At 33.7% G+C, this 24,290-nt stretch overlaps 1 protein-coding gene across 1 annotated transcript in view; it reads right to left on the bottom strand.

Moving 5' to 3' along the window:
* The window catches only part of MCF2L (MCF.2 cell line derived transforming sequence like), a 208,183-nt gene that overhangs the window by 85,651 nt on the left and 98,242 nt on the right, over nt 1-24,290 (bottom strand). The window contains 1 exon segment of the mRNA XM_074299566.1: nt 20,569-20,683. Coding sequence (XP_074155667.1) covers nt 20,569-20,683 — 115 coding nt within the window.

Below are 24,290 nucleotides of genomic sequence, written 5' to 3'. Positions count from 1 at the left end.
AATTTTACTACTAAATTATAATTTTACTACCCCATTTAGTTACACAATCCCATATAAGGTCATAACCCACAGTTTAAGAAGCTTTATAGTAGAATATAACTATTGCTTTGTGTAGTTACTACATTAGAACTTAAGTGTTAGAGTAGACAGGATTTTTTTCTTTTTTCTTAACAGTTCTTCCTTAGTTGCTCATTCTTTTATCATTAATGGAGTTGATATGAATTTTTTTCCCAAGCTGGAAGTGAGTGTAAGGAATGTAACTAGAAGAGAGGCACTATGGAGTAAATAGAAGCTTGGGCTAGATCTCAGAATGGCAGTTGGGGGGAGGCAGGCCTTGAGACAGGACACATATTACCATCAGAAGCTCCCAGTAGTTGACTGCGCAGGTAGAAAGCAAAGTGTATGGACCCTTAAGACTTAGAATGATTAAGTAGAAGAAGCACATTTCTCTCCAAAAGGGTTACCCCCTTAGATTCCAAGAGAGTTTGAATGGAACTGTGTGGTATTGTCTATTATGGAGAACCTAGTCATGGATCCTTAGCTTCATAGAATCATAGATGTAGAAGAGACCTTAAAAGACACAACCAGAATTTAAATCCAGGTCATATAACTCCAAATTTAATAGTCTTTCCACTCTAGCTCAATGTCTCCCATCTGGTCCCTTAATCTTGATGCTTTTCTTTGGCCCTGCTGCTCAGATATTTAGACATGCAAAATTATTATCTATTTCTATTAGGTTTGTATGGATACCTGATGTGGTAAGAGGTGGCCTTGTCAACCAACCATATTCTTGAGATATTGAAGCTGGAGATATGAACTGTTATAGAGAATCTGGGCAACAGGAATCATGAAGGTGCAAGTATATGCAAGACAAAGGGAAGGAAAAAAGTACTATTAGGAAACATTGTCCCTCACTGAAATTCCTAAGTGGAAAAGGAATAAAATAGAGCTCTGAATATGGCAAGAAGTCTTATGAGTGAGGTTTCAAGATCTTTAGAAAAGTGAGCTGCTACACACACACACACACACACACACACACACACACACACACACACACACACACACACATGTTTTTCAATTGTGCTCTCCCAGCGTAATGAATCAGGGACAGAAAACCATCTACTTTTTAAGCTTATTAAATGGTCTTAAAGAAAATACAAATTGATTGCAGTGCTATAAATAAAACACAAGGAGGCAACTTTAATCAAGTATAGCAGAAAATATTGAGGCAGTATTATTGAAGTTAAATCGCACATTCTTTTTTCCATTTATAAGTGATAAACCTCAGAAATGAAAAGTGGCTTTTTTTTGGGCTTACATATGTTTGGGAAATGTTTTTTTTAATTGGAATATTTAGGTGTTTGCCAAAAAGCATCTTTTTGGGTCAAAACAACATGTATAAATAAAGTGCTTTTAAAAGGCTAAGTAAAAATAAATAGTTTTATGAGCCTTTCTGCCTGAGAGAGTAGAGCATATAAAGGAACATGACCCTTGGAGAAATAATGAGCCATGTTCCTAAGGTTATCCTGAATAAGGGCTGAGTCATTACTCAATTGTTATTGAGGTAATTTTAGACATGAAAACCTTGGCTCATGATTTCAGATTTTTTCTGGTTATTCTACTAGAGTTGCTTTAATTCACCAACTTTAAGAATCATTATATTATTATTCAGTAAGTTTAGCTTCCCCAAGCCAACGTCTGCATCTTTCCAGGTTAATAAATAACTTCGTGGTGAATATATATATATATATATATATATATATTATTCTAAAACTGTCTCCCAGTAAGCCTTGTAACTTGTTTCCTCTCAAAGTCATACAGAAGCTCCATTATTGCTAATGAGTTATCCATAGGCAGAGATGAAGAGATACAATTGTTTCCATGGAGGTATCCTTTTTCAGTTGGGGCCTAATAAATCTATTCTCATTTTCAACATTAATTCAAAACTCAGAACTCTCCACTTCTATACACAAGATTTTCTACATAAAACCAAAAGTCAACTTCAGTAATTATTTTTATTTTACACTTTTTTAAAAAAATCATTAATAAAATGTTAAATGGTATAGTTAAGCAGAGATTCATATTTATAGCTGACATCTATTTCATATTTTAAAGTTTTATAAAACACTTTTTTCATAATTATTCTATGAAGTAGCTAGTATAAGGTATATTTATCCTGATTTTATAGATGAGAAAGGTGAAGAATGAGTCCAAAGTCACACAGACTTTAAGGACTAGAGCCTAGACTGACAGAATCACAGTTAGAAGAATTGCTGTCATTATCAAATCCAATCTCTCCACGAACAGAATCCACTACATATTTATTTCCCCCCTAATGAAAACACAATAAACCTGCTTTTACAAATATCACACTTCAATAGATCATGACCCTCAAAAATATTAAGATTCCTACACTGACTAAAATATATACTTTTAAAAAACACTATTCATTTTGTTGCTTCATTAATTACTAGAAAGTAAATTGGTCCTTTGAAATTATAACACAATCAAGTAAATTGAGGAATCACCAAAAACTCATATTTTTATCTATGTGTCTTGACATACCTTGAGTTATCAGCATTGACTATGGTTTTCAGCTGTAATTTTCTCAGCCTTTTTCTGTCTTCTTTCCTCTCTTAACAATTGCCCTCTCCCAGAATAATGAATTGGGGACAGAGAACCATCTACTTTTTAAGCTATCCATTTGCACATATTTGGCAAGCCAAGTTATTTAGTTGGCTGCTACCTGATCAGACAGGTTGCTCGTGGTTATTTGAAGCTAAAACTGGCAAATTACAAAACTCTAGATATTCCCCCTTTCCCCATCTCTTTCTCCTATTCACCTAATAGAAAGTCCTATAAGCTGTGTCAGAAGAAATGATAGAGTGGCTAAAAGAATTTGGAAGATTTGAGGTTGAATTCTGAATTGACTACTCTATGACTTTAGAAAAACCACATATTTGAGGGAATTGGGGCTGATGGGGATTTGTGAACTAGGAACAGATTTGTGAACTAGGAACAGATGCCCTCATAGAATCATTATGATTCTATGTTAGCTCACTTAAGTGCAATATAAATGTCAGATAGTATCATCAGAGAGCATTGAATTCTTACTCAAGAAGTCCTAGATCATCAGATATTTAGTAGCTTTTATCCTGGTCACATTAACTATAAAATGACATTTTGCACTGACTAGCTTCTAGTGTTCCTCCCAGGACTTAATCTATGACTCTATGATCTTCAAGGACTGATATTGAAATAATTGTAATTCATTCTGTTTCTAGTTCTCCTCTCTTCTGTAGGAAAAGATTCCCATGTCTGCATTTTAAGTTTCTTTCTTTCAAAGTAGACTCCAAATAAGTTTTTTTTGAATCAAGTATGTTCTTATTTTTTAAATTTTTGAATCTAATATATTACTATATTTTCTATGCAAATGAAGATATTATATCTCAAGTAGACTCCAGAGTACAAATGTAAGGGTAAAAGGCTTCTTTATGTTAGAAGAATGTTTATGTTGGCATTTTTTTTTTGCTGAGGCAATTAGAGTTAAGTGACTTGCCCAGGGTCATACTTAAGTGCCCTGAGACCAGATTTGAAGTCGGGTCCTCCTGACTTCAGGACTGGTATTCTATCCACTGGTGCTCTATCCACTATTTACTGGTGGATCTATCTATCTATCTGTCCCTATGTTGGTATTTTTTAAATGAATCTAATACTACAATTTTTCTTTGGAATCTTAGAAGTCAAACAACAATATTAGACAAATTATATTTCCACTTTTTAATTTTTTTTATTATTATCCTCTAGTCTGGTATGGCTACAGTAGTGATTATAAGGCAATCTCGTAATGAAGTCCAGCCTTTATTCATTATAGCACTTAGCTTTAACAAGACTAACCTGAAGAATTCAATTAGCCCCTGAAGTGTTGGGTGACTTGAACTTAACCTAAGTAGCTGCTTGTGAGTCCCACACTTTTTTTTTTTAAAGAATCCCTGCTGAGGTGGCAGTGACATGGATGCAATTATTCTGCCCTTTCAAATAGTCTTTAATATTTTATGTTTCTCTTCAAAGGGTGATCTTTGACTTGGAGGTTTCCTTTTTTCCTTTTTCCTCAAGTGGTAACTAAGAGATTTTTCCAGGTGAGAAGAAAGATGACAATATAGTTGCTGAGTCTAATAGTTTCCTTTATACTAGTGGATTTTACCAGCACTGTTATTATATAGGCTTTAGTACTCTTTCAATATAATGCCAAGAAAATCAATTTTTCTATAATTTATTTTTATCATTGGTATTATTAAGTCCTTTCTTCTGGCTTAGGAAAAAAATCTCAACTGTTTTTTACTCTTGGTGGAGAATTTAGAAAAGAAACTAAATGGTTATTGTCAATTCTAACTCATCTGGATAACAAAAACATCAGTCATCATTATCCAACTACCAATTCCCAAGAGTAATAATGAAAAAATCAAAAGGAGGGTTCAATTCCACCAACCAAGCCAGGTAATTTTAATGATTAACTTTAAAACTGGAAAAATAAAAAGAAAGAAAGAAGATAAAAAAGAAAAGGCTCCTTTGTACCTTTTTCTTCCTACTTGAAATAAGATCAAAGCATTTTTGAATCTGGTGAAAACCTGGCTGCTTGGAAAAAAAAAAGCTCCACAATTTTCCCAAACTTTCAGCAATATAACTGTAGAGCTAAACCAACTAAACTAATTACTAAATGTTAAGATTCTTACACAATGCTAAGTGGATTGTCTAATTTAACATAGTATTTAACAGTTCTCTAGTTCACACCTTTAAAAGAGCATATAAAAGGACAAGCCCACTAGAAGCTCTAGGAGATTCAGAGTCAAGATTCATTCCCACTTCCATCTTTATGCTGGATGGAGACATTGGGAGGACAACAGGCAGAAGCTGGAAGAGACAAAGGACTAGCAGCAAGAGCTCTTGGGAACCAAGGAGAGAGGAAGGCCTCCAGAAAACTGGCCGAGTCCCAAGTGAAGGAGATAAGATTTTGGAAGAGACTAAAGGATTTGGACTTTAACTCCTGGCTGCATTTGAGATGATTATTGAAACTGAACTAAAGCCAAGGCTGCCTCCAGAAGCTCCCCAAGAGAGCTCCTCCAAGAGAATGATTACAATTTAGAGAAAATTACATTACAACTAGATGAAAAGTTATCATCACTGTGCATGACAAAGTTAGGGTGGGGGAGTTCAAACTACCTAAAGCAACAAAAACCTCCCCAAAACTTTCTCTCTTTTAAAACTTTATTTACTTAATATTTTTCCCCAGTTACATTGAAAACAAATTTTTTATATGTTTGAGATTTTTTTTTTTACTTCTAGGTTCCCTTCTTATCCCCATCCACAATTAAGAAACCACATATACAGTTATGCTAGTTATGAAAGAAAACAGATCCACTCTAATGAAAATAAACACTCTCAAGAAAAATTGTTTAAAAATAGAGCTAGAAAGAGAAATAGAGAATGCTTCAATCTGGATTCAAACTTGATCAGTTTCTTCCCTGAGGATAGGATTTTTCATCATAAGTCCTTCAGAGTAGTTCCGAGTCACTGAGCATGACAAAGTCATTTACAACTGGTCATTTCAGTACATTGCTATTATTTTATATAGTAGATTTCATTTTGTTCTTGGAAGACTTTCTAGATTTATTTTTTCCTGAGAACATCCTGCTTATCATTTCCCAGAGAACAATAATATTCCATCAGAGAAACTTGCTTTGAAAAAATTTATTTTTACAATTACTATTGCTAATTGTATTTTTCCCCATTTATTCTCTCTCTCCTTTCACCCTGTCCCTCCTTAAAAGTGTTTTACTACTGACCACTCCCTTCCCCAATATTCCCTCTCTTTTATCACCCTCCTTTCCTTTCCATATCCCATTCCTCTCCTATTTTCCTGCAGAGTAAGATAGATTTCTATACCCCTACTGAATATGTTATTTTCTATTTAAGCCAATTCTTAGTTCACTCACTCATCCTTCTCCTCCCTCTCTTTCCTTCCACTGTAAAAGCTTTTTCTTGCCTCTTGAAGATAATATGCATTATTCCATTTTTTTTCTCTTTCTTTCAGTACATTCTTCTGTCATACCTTAACTTCATCATTAAAAAATTATTATCCCTTCATGTTCAACTCACACCAATGCCTTCTGTCTTCCCAGAACTCTCAAGAAAATAGACTGACAAGGCTCTCAAAAAATAGTAGCTGAGTTGACAAATTTCATGACTGGAGAGTTTCCATATTAGAGAGTAAGGCTCCAGCAAGGAGATAGGATTAGAATCAATGTTAACTAGAAGGATGAAACATCTGAAAAAGGAAACAATGAGAATAGCAAGAAATAGTACCTTTTATTTTTTTCAGGTAAATTTCAAAATCTATACTTCATTATTTCTCGTATGCTTCAGGCCCACCTACCATTTTGTTATTCAAAACTAATAGCAACTTATGATTATGAACTGGAAGATGTCTTGGAGCTTATTGAGTTCAACTTATCCATTTTGTAGAAGAGGAAACTGAGGTTCCAAGACATGTCCAAAGTCACAGATAACAAGTAGCAGTCTGGATTTTAATTCAAGTCCTTTAGACTCCAAAACCATTATTCTCCCTCTTCCCTCTTATATCACATGGAAGAGCATGAAAAAAACCAAAAAAACATTCTAGGTTTAGCCTTTCTACTTGCTCATGGATTTGCTTGGCTTCATAGAGATTTCTTTTATAATCTCAGAATCTGGAGTAACCATTCAAGTTAAAGTCTAGATTTTTGAATCAGGAAGATTTGGGTTCAAATATCACCAGACATACTTACTAGCTCTGTGATAACTCGTTCAATCTCTCTAAGCTTTAGGTTCCTCATCAGCAAAATGATGTGGTGAAACTAGAATATAACCGAGGTCCTTTCCAGCTATAAGTCTATGATCCCATCATTTGCATATATTGTATAGAATACTACAGAAAGGGAGCTTAGAGTTAATCTCATTCAATCTATATCTGATCAACATTCCCCTCTACAAACTCTTCCTGAGGACTATTAAAGAGGACCAACTTCCCATATCCTGTGATAAACCAGCTTTTATTGCATAAGATTAAATGTTAAGAATTTCTCCCTTTCTATTATTTGCCTTTCTACAAACCTCATGTTCTCTAAGTTCAGCCATTTGTAGCTGAGATGAATAGGTCCTATGACAGGGCTTCCAGATGACAGTCTTTCAAATACATTATTAAATTGTGTCTGATTCTTTATAGCCCCATTTGGAGTTTTCCTGGCAAAGATATTGGAGTAGTATGCCATTTCTTTCTCCAATTCATATTTCAGATGATGAATCTGAGGTAAATAGAGATAAGTAACTTAGTTAGAGTCACACTGCTAGTAAATGTCAGGCCATATTTGAATTTTGAAATTGAGTCTTTCTGATTCCAGGTTGGCCACTGTGCTGCCTAGCTACCCTAGGAAATACTAGCAGGCATTATATATTCTACTACCCTCGATTTAGTCTTCATTTCTTCAATCTAAATGTCTTCAGTTCTTTCAATTAACTAACGACAAGGTCTCTAAACAATCAATTTCCTTTTACCATGTCTAAAATGGGGGACCAAGATAGTACATTTGTGCCCTATTTTTACTCCACTAGACATGAAAGGGGATGGAAAAAGTTCACCATAAAGGTTCTAGGGCTATAACTTGGAAAATCCAGTCAGTGGAAATAGGATGAAATACTGTGGGCTGGGACCAAGCAGATTGCCTGCCTGTTTCTTCCTGCAGTGCCAGATTACAACAGAACCTACTAACAGCCTCCTTCAAAGCCACAGACTTTAGGCACCCTGCCTGGACTCTCTACTATGTAATTTATGCATTTGTTTAGAAGCATGTGCTTCCATCGCACCCTATACTTTAAATTTATATTCTAAGGAGGGATGTGTTTTAGCAATTTAACCAACAGTGTGTTTAAATGACAGCTGTGGGGAGACATATAAACACACAAAGCAATTGAGAAAGCTTAGAGGCAAATATTAACATAATTTGCAGATGAGAATAAAAAAAGATTGCCTAAATAAAAGAGTTATAAGGGTGAAATGTTTTTGACAAAAGAGGAGAATTAATTTTAAAAATGATTATTTCTTCCTGGGCAGAAAGAGGTATCAGGGACAAAAGTCACTTAATCTTCTCAGTCCTCTATTTTCTCATATGTTAAAAAAAAAGTTGTTACTATCATCCCAGTTTTAGAATTTTAATCCAAGAGAATGCAATGAATCCTCAAGTCCTATTTAATTTCCAAAGCTTAGCTCTTGCTTTGAATCTATAGCAACTTTCACATCCAACAAAGAATAAGCTACATCAAGAAAATAAATTTTGGGGGCAGCTAGGTGGCACAATAGAGAGTAGAGCACCAACCCTGAAGTCAGGAAGACCTGAGTTAGAATCTGGCCTCAGATACTTAACACTTCCTAGCTTGACCCTGGGCAAGTCACTTAACCCCAATTGCCTCACCAAAAAGAAAAAAAGAACTAAATTTTGCTTAAGGAAATTTCTCATTTATCTTTATTTTTCCAAGAGCAAAAATATATGTAGCTATGCAATTTATATCTATATAAAGATGTTAAATTAATGAATGAAAAATATCTGTTAAATCCTATGCACCAAGTATAATTCACTATAGCCCTATGGGAGAGGTAAATGAGATATCCTTTCCATAAGCAATGGTAGTATTGATTTAATTATGATTCCTAGTATGAAGAGATAGGAGAAAATGTGCTGATCCATAGGAAGATAGCAAGTAAATTGCCAATAACAAAGAAACTTCTTAAAGTCTAAATGAGGATAGTGTTTCCTTTTCAAGAATTAAATTTATGAAATAATATAAATTATTTCAACTACAATTTTCATGAAGTTTCCTTTATTGCATAAACTGAAATAGTTTTCTTAAAATTATTCTGAAAAAAATCTCTTGAGGGAAAAAAGTAAACATACTTTCATCTAATAGAATTCTTATAAAGAACAAGATAATTCTTATTATGAAGTGCCTTAGGAGTAAGGGGGTACAATAGTCATTTCTGAACCTAGACTAGCCTTTAGGAGTCTCCCTTATTCTTTATTAGATTAATAGTATATTAGATCCATACTCATTTCCATTACAATTCCTTCATTTACAAGGTACCTAGATTTTCCCTTTTATGTAGTTCTTAAAATACAATAATTTTTTTCTTCTTAAGCTACATGGAACAATATAAGAATAAAGGTTATGTTTTACTAGATACACATAAGAAAGAAGAAGGAACAAAGCAGGTTAGATACAAAGCTAGAAGGATATGCTTACTAGAAGAGCCCAATCTTAACCCCTTTGAAACTCAGTTCCAAACAATATGAGGAAGGATGAGGAGTTGAAACCAGTCAGTGTGAGTTTGACTATCATTGGGACAATCTAATGAAATCATATTAAAATTAACATGGAATGAAGTCTTGAGATAGAAAAGGGCAACCAATTAAGAGGGGAACAGATTATATAGGGAGCTGGCCTTGGTGCTAGTTAGGTTTGAGTCCTGACTCTAAAACAAAGTTATTGGCTGGGTAATCCTGGAGAAGTGACTTAACCTCTCAGTACTCCAAGAAACTTGCTAATACTTAAATTGAAGGGGAGGTGCCAACCTACATTAATAGAAATATGTTCATCTGGGAGTTCCCTATACTAATGAAATTATATAACCAATTCCTGACTCTATCCCTATAACAAGTATCAGCTATCCCTTTTTTCTATTTATCTAGATACCTCCTTGGAAATTAGAGCTGTGAACCTAAGTGCATCCTCTTTACTTCAAGGATAATTCCTGGAAATGGCAAACAACCTGCATGTGAAACAGTAATAAATATTGCTGTTTCTTTTAAAAAAATCTATATAAGGTAAGCAAAAGAAACTAACAACATCTGCTATGTCCTAAATATCTAGTACAAACTGCAAAGTAATTTTAACTCTGGGCTTTGATACTTGCTCAGAATTTATATATCTCACTTAGGGCTTTCCTACCCACACCATGAGAACTGTCTGTGTAGTGTTGTGACTCTTGGGGCTTCCTTAATCTGCTGCTGCTTAGAAACAGCTGTTTCCTTAGAGAGAGTAATGGCCCCAGAAGCTTGGCATAGGCTGGAAAATAAGACTGTGCATAGAAAATACTTGGGCACATAGGAAGCTATATATATATTTGTACAGCATATGTACACACACACACATATAGCAAATTTTGTGCATTGTTTGTAGAGATCAGACCAGCATAATATTCGAAGTTTGACCTTCCTACTATATCTTTTTGGTCATCATTTTAATTCAACCAATATTTTAAAAATAGTAACTACATGTTAAATAATGTCTAAGATGCTAAGAATAAAAAGGAAAAAAATTGGGGAGAAAGGCTCTACCCTAAAGGAGCTTACATCTACAGTGGCAGGGACAGGGAAGGAAGCTGTTAAAATGTACATAGATTCATATACGTACAGTAATTGTTAGAAGGGATTGACAATATTCTTGTAGGAGGTGGCACCTGAACACAGCTTTCAAAGAAAGCAGAAATGATATTTGAAGAGGAAAGTGAAGGGAGGCATACTTTTCCCCAAAGCATAAACAAGTGGTAGCTGTGGGTAACTCTTCTCAGATCTGGTAGGGACGATGAATCATTAATATTTACAAAATTCATTTCTACCTCCACAATATCTTCCTCATCATCTCCTACTTAAATGGCTACCATTTTGACCAAGAATTCAATCCCTTATTACCTCGTGCTTGGACTATTCTAATTGGTCTTCCCCTTTTCAAATCTTCCTCTAACCAGTGAATTCTAACATGCAGATGCCAAAGGAATTTTTCTGAAATCTAGATCTGATCATGTCTCTCCTTTATATAAAAAGAAGCTCCCTGTTGCCTGTTGTTATATTCTAAGATAGAATATAAACTTGTTCAGCTTTTAAAGTCAATTCTAATCTCCTTTTCCAATCATAGATATTTTCCCCTTTCCCATATTCTACAATCCAGTCAAACTTGTTCTTTTGCTATTACTTATACACTTGACATTCTATTTCTTATCTTGGTGTCTTTGTACTGGCTGGTTGCCCCCATGTTTAAGAAAGCGCTTCTTGTTTACCTATCTTTCTCAGAATCTCTTTTCCTGAAAAATGCTGCTCCAACTCCATTTTTTACATGAAGTCTTTTATGATTTTGTCCAAGTGTTAGGGTTATTTTACATTTACTTTCTTTGTATTTTGAATATACTTAGTTATGTGCCTATTGTATTACTTGATAAAATATAAACTCCCTGAAGGCAAGAATTCTTTGCTTTTTATAATTTGCCTCAATTTCTACCTAGTTTTAAACACTATACAGGCCTGGCCTTCAGCCAAAGTGAGACCATTTGAAAACCTTAGTTTAAAAATGCCAAGGTCTCCAATTTCATTCAGGGCCATCTCCAATCTAACTCTGATACAGACAGACTTGGAGGACTACAGGATAAATACCTGGCTCAGGCTCTAGCATTAAGGACCAGTTTCATGCAAGATGAGACACCAAAAGTATTGCCAACTGATCCCAAGACAATAGTTAAAACTCTGCTTACATAATGGACAAAACTTGGCAAGAAGGTCAAGTAGGAGTGAAGAAGAAATCAGAAGAAAGTTTGATTACTAATTGGTGAACAGTAAGTACCAAAATGAATCCTTACTAACTTTCACAGTCTGTAAACTTTATGTCTTTTCTGTATTATGTTAATATCCTTCTTTCTTCTTTTTATTTTTTTCCTTTACTGATTTACAATCAATTTCCTTTTAAAAACTTGCCTTAGTTAACATCACTGACCTAAAAGTAGAATGACTCTCAGAGACCACCTAATTCGACCCATATCCATGTAAAAATAGTCTTTAAAATATTTACTTATTTAAAACTTAAATTTAAATACAAATAGAAAAAGGAAAACCAAAAAAAAAAAAAAAAAAGAAAAGAAAAGAAAAGAAAAAAAACCTGTCAGGTACATAGCAGAGGATTAAAAATATGAGACAACAAATTTCCATTTCAAGAAAACCTATACATCAAATACTATACATTGTAGTCAGAGGTGTCCATCTTTCCTTTGTTTTCTTTTAGGTTTTCTTTTTCTTTTCTTTTTTCTTTTTTTTTTTTTTTGTCTGCTGTGGTCTTTTTACTTCCCCTCCCCTGTTGTTATTTCCCCTAAGAAGATTAAAATTTAGCAGGGATATATTTATACATAAATACAAACATATGCAATAGATTTCTACAATCATATATATATATATGTATATATATTTGTTCATCTATGTAAGGCAATACTATACTCTGTATACTAGTCCTCTGTTTCCCTGAAGATGAATAATATCACCCTAAGTCCAAGTCTTTCCTTTTCATATTTTTCTAAATCCACCAACTCATATATGTATTTTAAATTTTATTACTAGGAGCCAGTGGATCCCCTATAGATTATTATAAATTAACTTACACAAAGGTTTTTACAGATCAATAAACATTTAATTTCACATTCAATTCATATTCAAAGTCAAATTATTTCACTGTACAATTGTGGCAAATTATATATATGAAATTGATTCCTATTAAAGTAAATTGGTGGGCTCAAGATCACATAGATAAACATCAGAGACAGATAATTTCCAGAAGTGATGCTTTCCCACAGCATTATGATACTTTTAGAGGTTACTGTGTTGCTGTTAGGAAGCAGGGAAAAGAGAAGGAAATCTTGTGGTTTTCCCCCAAAAGGAAACTGTGTAGCTGCTTATTAAAGAACCCAGGAAGATAGATGCAATGATGGGTTTGAAGAACCTAACAGATAGATAGCATTGTTAACCTAGCTCTTGAGACTTCACTGGAAGAGTTACCTTTCCAGACAGTGGGAAGCTAAAGGGCAGCAGTTGCCTTATCCTCTCTAGGTCTGACATAGGGTCCCACAGTATTTTTCTTTCCTGTTCTATTCATTGACAGTCCCTGAGGCCATGAAGTATCTGCCATTGGGTGAAGAGGGAGGGTCATTCTTAACAAGACATTGTTCAAGAAATTCAAAAAATATTTATTGGGAAAAAAATCTGAAGTCCTCCCTATCCCCTAGAGAAAGCTTAACATTTGATGATACTTGGCCAAGCTCCAAGTTCAAAATAGTTCAAATGAAATGCATTCATATTTCAGTGGAAAGTCCTACAGGTAACTTCTTCCCACACACAAAAAAAGTCATCTTCACTCATTTCCCCTAATAAAGGGAGCTATCTTCCAATTTAGAAAAAAAAGAAAATAGTGTATGGGTTAGAGGAAAGAATGGAAAGACATAAGATCAGAAATAGGAGAGAATGCTTAGAAGTTGAATAACAGATTATTACTATTGCCTCTTTGAGAGATGGTACTTGTCTACACTTATCACTGTGGATTTCATTTATTTTCTTAGATCAGTGCTAAACCCTAGAAGCTTTTTGTTGCTATTGTTCAGTCATGTTAATTGTTTCTGAGGCTTTGTGATCCCATTTAGTGTTTTCCTGGCAAAGAAACTAAAATGATTTTCCATTTCCTTCTCCAGCTTATTTTACACATGAGAAAATAAACAAGGTTAAGTGACTTGCCCAGAGTCACCCAGGGAGTAAATGTCTGAGGTTAGATTTGAACTCAAGAAGATAAATATTACTAACTCCAGGCTTAATACTCCCATCTAGTGTGCCACCTAGCTCCTCTGAACAAATGAAAATATATTTATTATTCACTTGTTATGTGCCAGGCAGTGTGCTCAATAATTATCATACATTTGACTAAAATTTCGTTTACATACGTACCTACAGTATTCATCTGATTAAAAATTTCATATCATCTGCCTCTTTAATTCTCTTTAATCTTTCCTAATTACCTTGCAGCTGCTAATCAGAAGTGATGTTTTAAATATGTACTTTTATCATTTGCATGTGATTATAGAAGTAGGAATGCTAAAACTAGAACCCAACATTCATTTTTAATGGCTGAAATATATTCTTTGTAAAGAATGAAAAAATTAGTTTCTTTTAATAAAAATACCTTGGGAAAAGTGGTTTATAATTGATATTTACATTATAAAGAATGTACATCAAATCTGTGATTTTTAAATAAACATGCATTTTTCTTATCTTTTCAAAGGGAAAGGAATTGGAGAGGAAAGAGAAGAAAGTGAGGGGGAGGAAAGAGAGAGAAGAAGAGGGAGAGGGAAAGGGAGAAAGAATGAGAGAATATGAATTTTAAATACACATTTTTAAAATAGACATGCAATCTCCATTCTCCCTTGGATGCATAACTATCCAACTACATTTTAGATTAGGGTATTCATCTCATCTTCTGATTATTTGAGGAATACTAGTACTTAACTTGAAAGAAAAATAAAACTCCAAATATAATTATGCTTAAGATGACCTGCTTCCCACATGATGGTTTCTATACAAAATTATTTTCATGTGACTACATGTCAATAATACTTAGGAAGGTAATAAGTATAGAAAAACAGTTAATCTAAGACAGAAGTTCAAATTTGACATCTGACATATTGGCAAAGTGATTCTCAGCAATTAATCTCTCAGTGATGATAACAAAAAAAAGAGAGAGAGAGAGAGAGAGAGAGAGAGAGAGAGAGAGAGAGAGAGAGAGAGAGAGAGAGAGAGAGAGAGAGAGAGAGAGAGAGAGAGAGAATGGACCAAGATATGAACAAAAACATTCATAGTAATTCTTTTTGTCAGAGCAAAGAATTACAAACAAAAGGGAGAGGTGCCCATCAAATGAGAAATGACTAAACAAATTAAGATATGTTACAGTAATGAGATATTATTGTGCCACATGAAACAATGAAAAAGACAATTTCAGAAAAATTTAAAAAGTTATATATGAACTGATGTAAAATAAACAGAACCAGAAAAAATTAAGCAAAATAACAATAGAATTGTAAAGAAAAACAACTGATTAATACACTGATGAAAAAGAGGTGATGGATTCAAGGTGCAGTATGAAAGATATATTTTCAGATATGAACAATGGGATAATTTGTTTTACTTGACTGGACATTTGCTGCAAGGGTTTCTTTTTCTTTTCAACAGGAAAGAATTTGGGGAGGAAAGGGGTGAGTGACAGAGAAAGAAGGGAGAGAAGGGAAAGAAAAAAAGAGAGACAAATAGAGAGGGGGATGGCAGGGAGAAGGGGAAAGAGAGGGGAACAGAGATGTCATTAAGGAAACAGACAAGTAAGAGTTTTGAACGTTTGCTTTATCACATGTTTAAAAGGAAAATAAATTTTTGCATACTTTATATTTGTAGTTTTATGTGTAATTCTTATTTTGGTTCTATTTTACATGAAGAATCCTTATTTATTTGGTTTTTAAATCTAAAATTTAAATTCAGATTTAAAAAAAATAATATTTAAAGTCTTAAAGTACTTTTTTAACGTTACAAAACAATTTCTGTTGATACTAGAGAGTCTCATCAAGATTTAGAAAACATAACAGCATATATCCAGACCTTTGCTCCCTTAGCTGGCCCCTAAAGGATAATTTATTGCATCCAGTTGACTATAAAAATTACTCACATACATGAAAACAGTATAGGTTATAATAATTAGTTCCACCAGGTGGCAGTATACTTTGTTTTTTCTCAATCAGAAGCTTGGAATCCCAGGTTCTCCAACAACTTGGGGAACTCTTCTTTTTTCCCTCCATCATTAAAATATACCAAGTGCTTTGCTTCCTACTCCATTCTCTCATTGCTTTAAAAAAACTAAATAGAAAAAGGGAAGTTTTATGAAAGATAACCCATCTAAATGAATATTTCATGTCTCTTCTTTCAAGAGAATGAAACTTATTATTCATGCGTCAGATTTTCAAACAGGTCATTAAATTATTACTACTACCCATAATTTATAGGGGTTGGTTCTAGGTATATATCATACAACATGTACATATGTCACATGTATATATATATATGTATATACACATATACATATATATATATATATATTTATAAATGATTCCCTCCCTTACAAGTTTGTGTATGCTTTGTGTTTATTTCTCTGAGTACATGTTGCTGACTTTCAATTAAATAAGCTCCTTGAGAGCAGGAATGGTTTCACTGGCCTTTGTGGCTATCTATAGCACAAAGACAAGTGCTGGCACTGAAAAAAACACTTGACAGATTAAAGGGGAAAAAAACAGAAGAATGAAGTTCCCAGTGCTATCTCTATCCTTGGGTCAGTGTAATACTTGCCAATTTGGCTTTATCTAGTCTCATTTACTCTTATCTGTAAAACAAGATTGATGCAATCAAGTCACTACTCCATCTGACGCCACAACCAGGTAAGAAATGGAGAACCCTAAATCAGGTTCTCCTAGGCTTAAAAGTACTACCTCAAGCTGGGATAACATGGGAGTCTGTATCAGTTGTGAAAAGACCTAAAAGGGGAAATGCTGCATATTTCTGAACAACTATTTGGCAATGGCTTTGGGAAGTGGTAGGTTACATGAAATCAATAAATCAGTTTATTTCACCATGTGGCCCTTGCCCACCTGAAGTTTTTAGAGTGGCATAGGAGAAAAAAGGGCTTTATGAAGATGGAATGAAATGGTTTGAGAAACAGTGAGTTAGACTGAGCAAGGATAATGAAAATGAAGCAAAGTCCAAATATAATTTTTTGTGGAAGGTTGTGTGTGTGTCTTCCTGATAATTTACATTTCTAGAAACACACTAACTAGGAATCCAAATGGTTCCATCTAATAATAAAAATAAAAGAACATGTGTGTAGCAAGAATGACATTGTCCCAAAAGAAATATATTAAAAATCTTTCCTATTTCATATAATTTTAATATTCCATACAACTCAAGGAAAACAATGAAAATAATTTCAATGTGTTCTATACCTCTGAGAGGAATCCTGATGATTCCACCATTTCCTTCACAAGTAAAGTGATTTGATGAAATAATAATGATTTTTTTTTAAGTACATCATACATTTTGCCATATGTTGCATGTCTAGATTCAGAGACTTGTTTCAAGTTGGATTCCAAATAGAGAGGCTTTGGTACTATCATAAACCAAGAAAACCAATTGGGGCACAAAATGGAGCAGCACATAAAATAATTTACTGTTACAACAAGAGGTTCTGGGAAGAATTTTAGTCAGGAGACTCTGTTTAGAAGAACCTAATTGCTAGATGCTTTCATTACAGAGAAGACTACTTGGTTTAGAAGACTTTTCCAAATGAAAAGAACAGTATTTCTCCCTTCTCTGATAGAGATATATGCAGAAGAGAAGAGAGGAAGAGAAAGAGGGGAAAAGGGAGCAATAGGGAAGGGAGGAGAAGGAAAAGGGGAAAGGGGGGAAGGGGAAGGAGTAAGAGGGAGAGAGGGAAAGAATGAGAGAAAATATTGTTCTTAAAACCTTGTCTAGTCAGTTATTTGCCAGGGTCAATTATTTTTCTGTAGTGTGACTTAAATTTACCGAATCACTTCTAAAACAAAATAAATAAATAACATTTTGTATCCAAGCTCTTTGTAGTAACTTCATGGTCAGACTACTATAATTTTTTTTTTTGCTGGGCTTATGGCCACTTCAAAATATTCCTGCTACAATTTGGAATTATGCCAAAAGGCTTATAAAACTGTGCCTATCCTTTGATCTGGCAATACCATTATTAAGTGTATATTCCAAACAGATTTAAAATAGAAGGAAAAATGAACTATTTATTTAAAAAATTATAACAGTTCTTTCTGTGGTAGCAAAGATGTCAATCAATCAGGGCATGGCTAGCAAATTGTACTATGTAATTATAGTGAATATAATTGTGACTTCTAAGAAATGACAGAAAAACCTGGAAAGATATGAGCTGATGCAAAATGAAGAGAGCAAAACCAGGTGAACATTATACACAGTAACAGCAATACTATATGATGATCAATTGTGAATGATTAGTTATTCTCAATAATACAATAATTCAATACACACACACACACACACACACACACATACACACACACTCATTCTCACACAAGGGCTCATGATGTAAAACAACAACCACCTCCAAAGAAAGAGTTGGTGGAGTCTGAATATAGATCAAACCATATTATTTTCACTTTTTTGTGGAGTTTTTTATTTGGTCCATGTTTTCTTTCAAAACATGACTAATATGTAAATGCTCTGCATGATTGTACATGTATAATCTATATTAAATTGCTTACTATCTCAGGAAAGGAGAAAGAAGAGAAGTGAAGGAGAGAATTTTAAACTCAAAATTTAAAAAGAAGAATATTAAAATTGTTTCATATATAATTAAGAAAAATATTTTTTAAAAGTCCTACTCACCACTGCCAGAGTCACCTTATCAATTCATTACTATAACAATAATAAAATAATAACAAAAGATAATACAACATTCATATAGTGTTTACTATGTGTCAGGCACTGTGCAAAGTGTGTGACACATAGTAAACCTATATGAATGCTTTAAAATTATCTCATTTGATTCTCACAACAATGTAGGAGGTAGATGGGTGCTACTATCACCCTCATTTTATATATAAGGAAAATAAAAGTTAAGTGGCTTGCCTAAGTTTACACAGGTAAGAAATGTCTGAGGTTGGGTATGAACTCAGATCTTCTGGACTGTTGACCTAACACTATCAATAATTAAGTCTATGACTCTAGAGTTATCCCATTGGCTTCTAGATCAAATTAACTTTGAAATTTGCTGTTAATTAAATTCATTCTATCTTCTCATCTCTATTTGATCATGCAGCCATATTCCAATTAAACTAGATCATATAAGAGCCCTCATGTTCCATCTTTGCTTTTTAATTTTAAAGTCTCTGCTTAAACTATACCACATAAAAAGAAGAACATTTCTTCTACTATTAACTATGCCCTATACCTCTCCTTCTTAATTAAGGATTCTTAAATTAGGTATATAAGCTTAAAAATAATATGATAACTTATTTCAATATAATTGATTTTTTTTGTAATCCTACATCTTTTGTTTTATGAATTTAAAAACATTAATCTGAGGAGTCCTAAGGCTTTATCAGACTAACAAGTATCTATGATATACCAAGAAAAAAATTGTAAGAATCTCTGTTCTAAATTATATTTAAAATTCTGTTACATTCATGAAGGTTTGTTTAAAGTAAACTTTTTCCAATTTTGCAATCTGATTACTTATTTCTTGACCTCTCCCTTCCTTTCAAAGCACTTTTGAAATCACTATATTATATATTTCTGTTGAGTGCTAGAGTGTGTCCCAAGTTAGAAAGTAGGTCATATTGGCCAATGTGCACTCCAAGAAACCCACAAGGGACTTAAAATGCTATAGACCATAATAAACTTGTTATCTTAAGTAACTGACAGAACTTGTTTTTTTGTTATTTCTTAGGACAGGGAGAAACTTGAAAGACTAACCTTATTTTGTTTGCAACCCAAGGGAAAAAAACCACAATAATTCTACTTTTTAAAAAATATAAAAATAAACCAACAAAAAGACATTGTTTTTCTTGCCACAGGACAAAAATAAATTTTACTCCAAATATCTCAGTTTACTGTATGACAGACTACTGCCTCTTAGCAGTCAGTGACACAGAGCATCAAAGAGTGGGTGAGCCATCTCCTGTTTAACTGGTTTGACAATTAGCTGTATTTATGACAAAATTCTGAACTGAAGAAAAGAGGGTGGCTCTCCATGTTCTCCTGCCCTTCTATGTACTTAGACAGAGACTAAAGAAAAACATTCTGAACTGGGATTCACTTTCGGAATAACAAAGCTGTATATGACTCAATCACTCATTCACTTGAACTGAGACAAGTAGTCCTGTTAATTTCTTGGATATAAAATTTGATTTCCATCTCCTTAAACTCATCAGACACTTACAGTAACTTTTAGTTTTCTTTCAACTCATGTAAAAGGATTACAATTTTAGTATTCACATTCCTCCTTTTAATTTAAACACTCATCAACATTTTATGAAGGATGAAGGAGGTTGAAAAGTATTTTTATGAAGGACAACTTAGGTCATATCATGATGTGCTAAATCACTGAGGTAATATAAACTATACATAAAGCATAAAAGCATGAAAAATCAGGGCTTTGGAGGTATTTGGGGGCAGAGGAAAGAGAATTCCATGAGGAGTTTAAGAAACCTTGGGCATAGCTTGGCTTTAGTGCCCCGTATATTGCATCTTATTCAAACTGTTCAAGGTTTTAAGTGGCAAAACGGTAACAGTACTAGTGGTGATAATCTGATGAGGTGACATGAAATTGAATGAGATAATTCTTGGGAAAGAATCAACTTAAAACACTGTTCTGGAAGAGTATGAAGAGGTCATCATGTCCTGATTTTAGAGATGGGAAAATTGAAACCCAAAAATCTGTCCAAGATCACACACAGCTATTAAATGATAAAGTCAGTATTTGAATCAAAGTTCTTCAACTCTCAATCTATCGTGCTTTCCCTGCGTCATGCAGATGAAACCATTAATTGAAAGGCATTGACATTCTGGATTCTAAGCAATAAAAACCTACCTGGGAATGCTGGTAAGATAGGTCAGGACATTCTGAAACTCTTTCTCTGGAATTTCGCTGAAAGCTGGGTAATCTGGGAATGTGATGACTGGACATCCATCTTGCCCCCGTCCACCTAAAAATGAAAAAAAATTAAATTGACCATATAAAACAGTTAAAATAAAATAAATCCAGTATATTCCAATCAAGCAGATTGGAAACAGCAGAGAAAAAATTATCTCGAGACCCAAATCCTTTTTAAAAAAAAAATAAGGGCAGCATATATGCTATTGAGGTTTTTGGTGGTTATTTTTTTTTTTTTTTTGAGGGATGTCTATTTACTTCAGAATAGGTAAAGAATTTTCTCAGCTGCTGAGCCTCTAGCCCCAAGGCAGTTGCTAATCCTCACAGCAGGGCTCCTTGTAGGGCATTTCCCCAGCTCCGCCTGTGATGCCCAGGCCTAGTCAATTCCAGCACTCTTGCAGCTTGGCTGCTCTTTACAGCCCAGTGACAGGATACCTACTGTCCATATACTTATCCCTGCTCTGCAGAGGAAGCTGGTAACCTCCATGCCCTGAAGGAAGAACCTAAAGGCTTTTTAAAAAAATGAATAAAAAAATCAAAAGGATGATTGATAGCTTCTATACAGAAAAAGAGCAGGTTTTCAATTCCAAGGAGACTAATAGCACAGTCTCCAGACAATATCCCAAAGGGGAATATAACCTGGTCCCCAACACAAAGGCTCTCCTTGAAGAAATTATAAAAAAGCTTAAAAAAGAACTAGAAGAAAAATGGGGAAAGGAAAGAGAAGTTATGCAAGAGAATAACAACTTCCTGAAATATGAATTGGAAAAAGTAAATAACTCACAGGAAGTGCAAGGAAACATAATTTGTGAATTGGAAAAGGTAAAGAACTCCCAGGAAAGCAGGATTTGTGAATTGGAAAAAGAAAATAACTCAGTAAAGAAAAAATTTAGTGAAATGGGAAAAAAATTCTATAGAGCAAAACAATTCATTTGAAAGTTCAATTGGACATATACAAAAAGAAGTAAAAAAGCTAATGAAGAAAATAATTCATTAAAAATCAGAACTGAACAAATAGAAATGAATGATTCATTAAGACATCAAGAATCAGTCAAGTAAAACCAAAAAAGTGGAAAACTATAAAAAATGTTAAATATCTGCTTGGAAAAACAACAGACCTGGAAAATAGATCTAGGAGAAATAATCTGGGGATCATTGGACTTCCTGAAAATTATGATGAAAAAAAGAGCGTAGATACTATTTTAGAGAAAATCATCAAAGAGAATTGACCAGATGTAACAGAATCAGAAGGTAAAATAGGCATTGAAAGAATTCATTGAACACCTTCTTAAAAAGACCCTAAAATAAAAACTCCAAGAAATACTGTGGCTAATTACAAGCAGCCAGAACAAAAAAATTCAAATACTGAGGTGCCACAATAAGGATCACTCAAGATCTGGCTGCTTCCACATTAAGGAATTGAAGGGCCTGGATTCTGATATTCTGAAATGCAAAAGTACTTGGAATGCAGGCAAGAATAAGCTACCCAGCTAAGCTGAGCATTTTCTTCCATGGAAGAAGATGATCATTTAATGAAACAGATGAATTCCATTTGTTTCTAAGGAAAAAAAAAAAAAAAAAAGATCTAAACAAAAAAATTGATCTCCAACCATAGGACTCAAGAGAAGCAGAAAAAGGTAAAAAGAACTCTTGAGAACTGTATTTCTGTTGTGGATATACATAAAGAGTACATGTATAATTTGATTTTACTGATATAACATAAAAAAGGGAAGTAGAAAGGGAAAGGTGAAAGTGTCAGAAAAAGGGAAAAGTGGGGATAAAGAGGGAAACTACATCCCATGAAAAGGCAAAGGAAACCTATCATATCTGAGGGGAAGGAACATTGTGTGAATATTACTCTCATCAGAGTTGGCTCAAAGAGAAAATAATTGACATATTTGTTTTAAAGAGAAACTTCTTTCACCCCATTAAAAAGTGGGAGAGGAAAAGGGAAAAGGAAAAGAGTAATAAGGGAAGGGTACAAGAAAGGATAAGGGATTCAAAGGGGGGAGGGAGGAATCCTAAAGAGGGAGAGCTGTGTGACACAAGTGGTGCCCATAAGTTTAATACTGGGAAAGGAGGTAAGGGGGGGCAAGGAAAACAAAAGCATAATCTGGGGATAAGAAGATGGCAGGAAATACAGAATTAATAATTTTAACTGTAAATGTGAATGGGATGAACTCTCCCATAAAGTGGAGGTGGATAGCAGACTGGATCAAAAGTCAGAACCCTACAATATGTTGTTTACAGTAAACACATTTAAAGCAGGGAGATACATACAGAATAAAGGTAAAAGGCTGGAGCAGAAACTATTATGCTTCAGGTGAAATCAAAAAAAGCAGGGGTAGCCATTCTTATCTCAGATCAAGCAAAAGCAAAAGTTGATCTAATTATAAGAGATAAGGAAGGAAACTATATCTTGCTAAAGGTTAGCATAGACAATGAAGCAATATCAATATTAAACATATATGCACCAACTGGTATAGCATCTAACTTGCTAAAGGAGAATTAAGAGAGTTGTAAGAAGAAATAAACAGCAAAACTATAATAGTGGGAGATCTCAACCTTGCACTCTCAGAATTAGATAAAACACATAAGAAAGAAATTAAAGAGGTAAATAGAATATTAGAAAAATTAAGTATGATAGATCTTTGGAGAAAACTGAATGGTGTCAGAAAGGAGTAAACTTTCTTCTCAGAAGTTCATGGAACCTATACAAAAATAGACCATATATTAGGACATAAAGACCTCAAAATTAAATGCAGGAAGGCAGAAATAGTAAAGGCTTTCTTTTCAGATCACAATGCAATAAAAACTACATTCAACAAAAAGTTAGGTGTAAATAGGCCAAAAAGTATTTGGAAACTAAATAATCTCATCTTAAAGAATGATTGGATGAAACAGCAAATTATAGACACAATTTCACTCAAGATAATGACAACAATAAGACATCATGCCAAAATTTGTGGGATGCAGCCAAAGTGGTAATAAGGGTTGAATAAAATAGAGAAAGAGAAGATCAATGAATTGGGCTTGCAACTTAAAAAGTTAAAAAAAGACCAAATTTTAAAAAACCCAATCAAACACTAAACTTGAAATGCTAAAATTAAAAGGAGAAATTAATAATATTGAAAGTAAAAAAAAAAAACTATTGAATTCATAAATGAAACTAAAAGTTGTTTTATGAAAAAAACACAACAAAATAGATAAATCTTTGGTAAATTTGATTAGAAAAAGGAAGAGGAAAATCAAATTGTTAGTCTTAAAAATGAAAAGGGAAAACTTTCCACCAATGAAGAGGAAATTAGAGCAATCATAAGGAGTTACTTTGCCCAACTTTATGCCAATAAATTTGATAATCTAAGTGAAATGGATGACTACCTCCGAAAACATTGGCTTCCTAGATTAACAGAGAAGGAAGTAAATCACTTAAATAGTCCCATTTTAGAAAAAGAAATAGAACAAGCTATTAATCAACTCCCTAAGAAAAAATCCCCAGGACCAGATGGATTTACATGTGAATTCTAACAAACATTTAAAGAACAATTAGCCCCAATGCTATATAAAGTATTTGAAAAAATAGGGAATGACGGAATCCTACTAAATTCCTTTTATAACGCAGACATGGTACTGATACCTAAACCAGGTAGGTTGAAAAC

This window comes from Sminthopsis crassicaudata, chromosome 3 (assembly GCF_048593235.1).
Source record: "Sminthopsis crassicaudata isolate SCR6 chromosome 3, ASM4859323v1, whole genome shotgun sequence".
In the NCBI taxonomy this organism is placed as follows: domain Eukaryota; kingdom Metazoa; phylum Chordata; class Mammalia; order Dasyuromorphia; family Dasyuridae; genus Sminthopsis; species Sminthopsis crassicaudata.
This window is presented reverse-complemented; position numbering and strand designations above follow the sequence as displayed.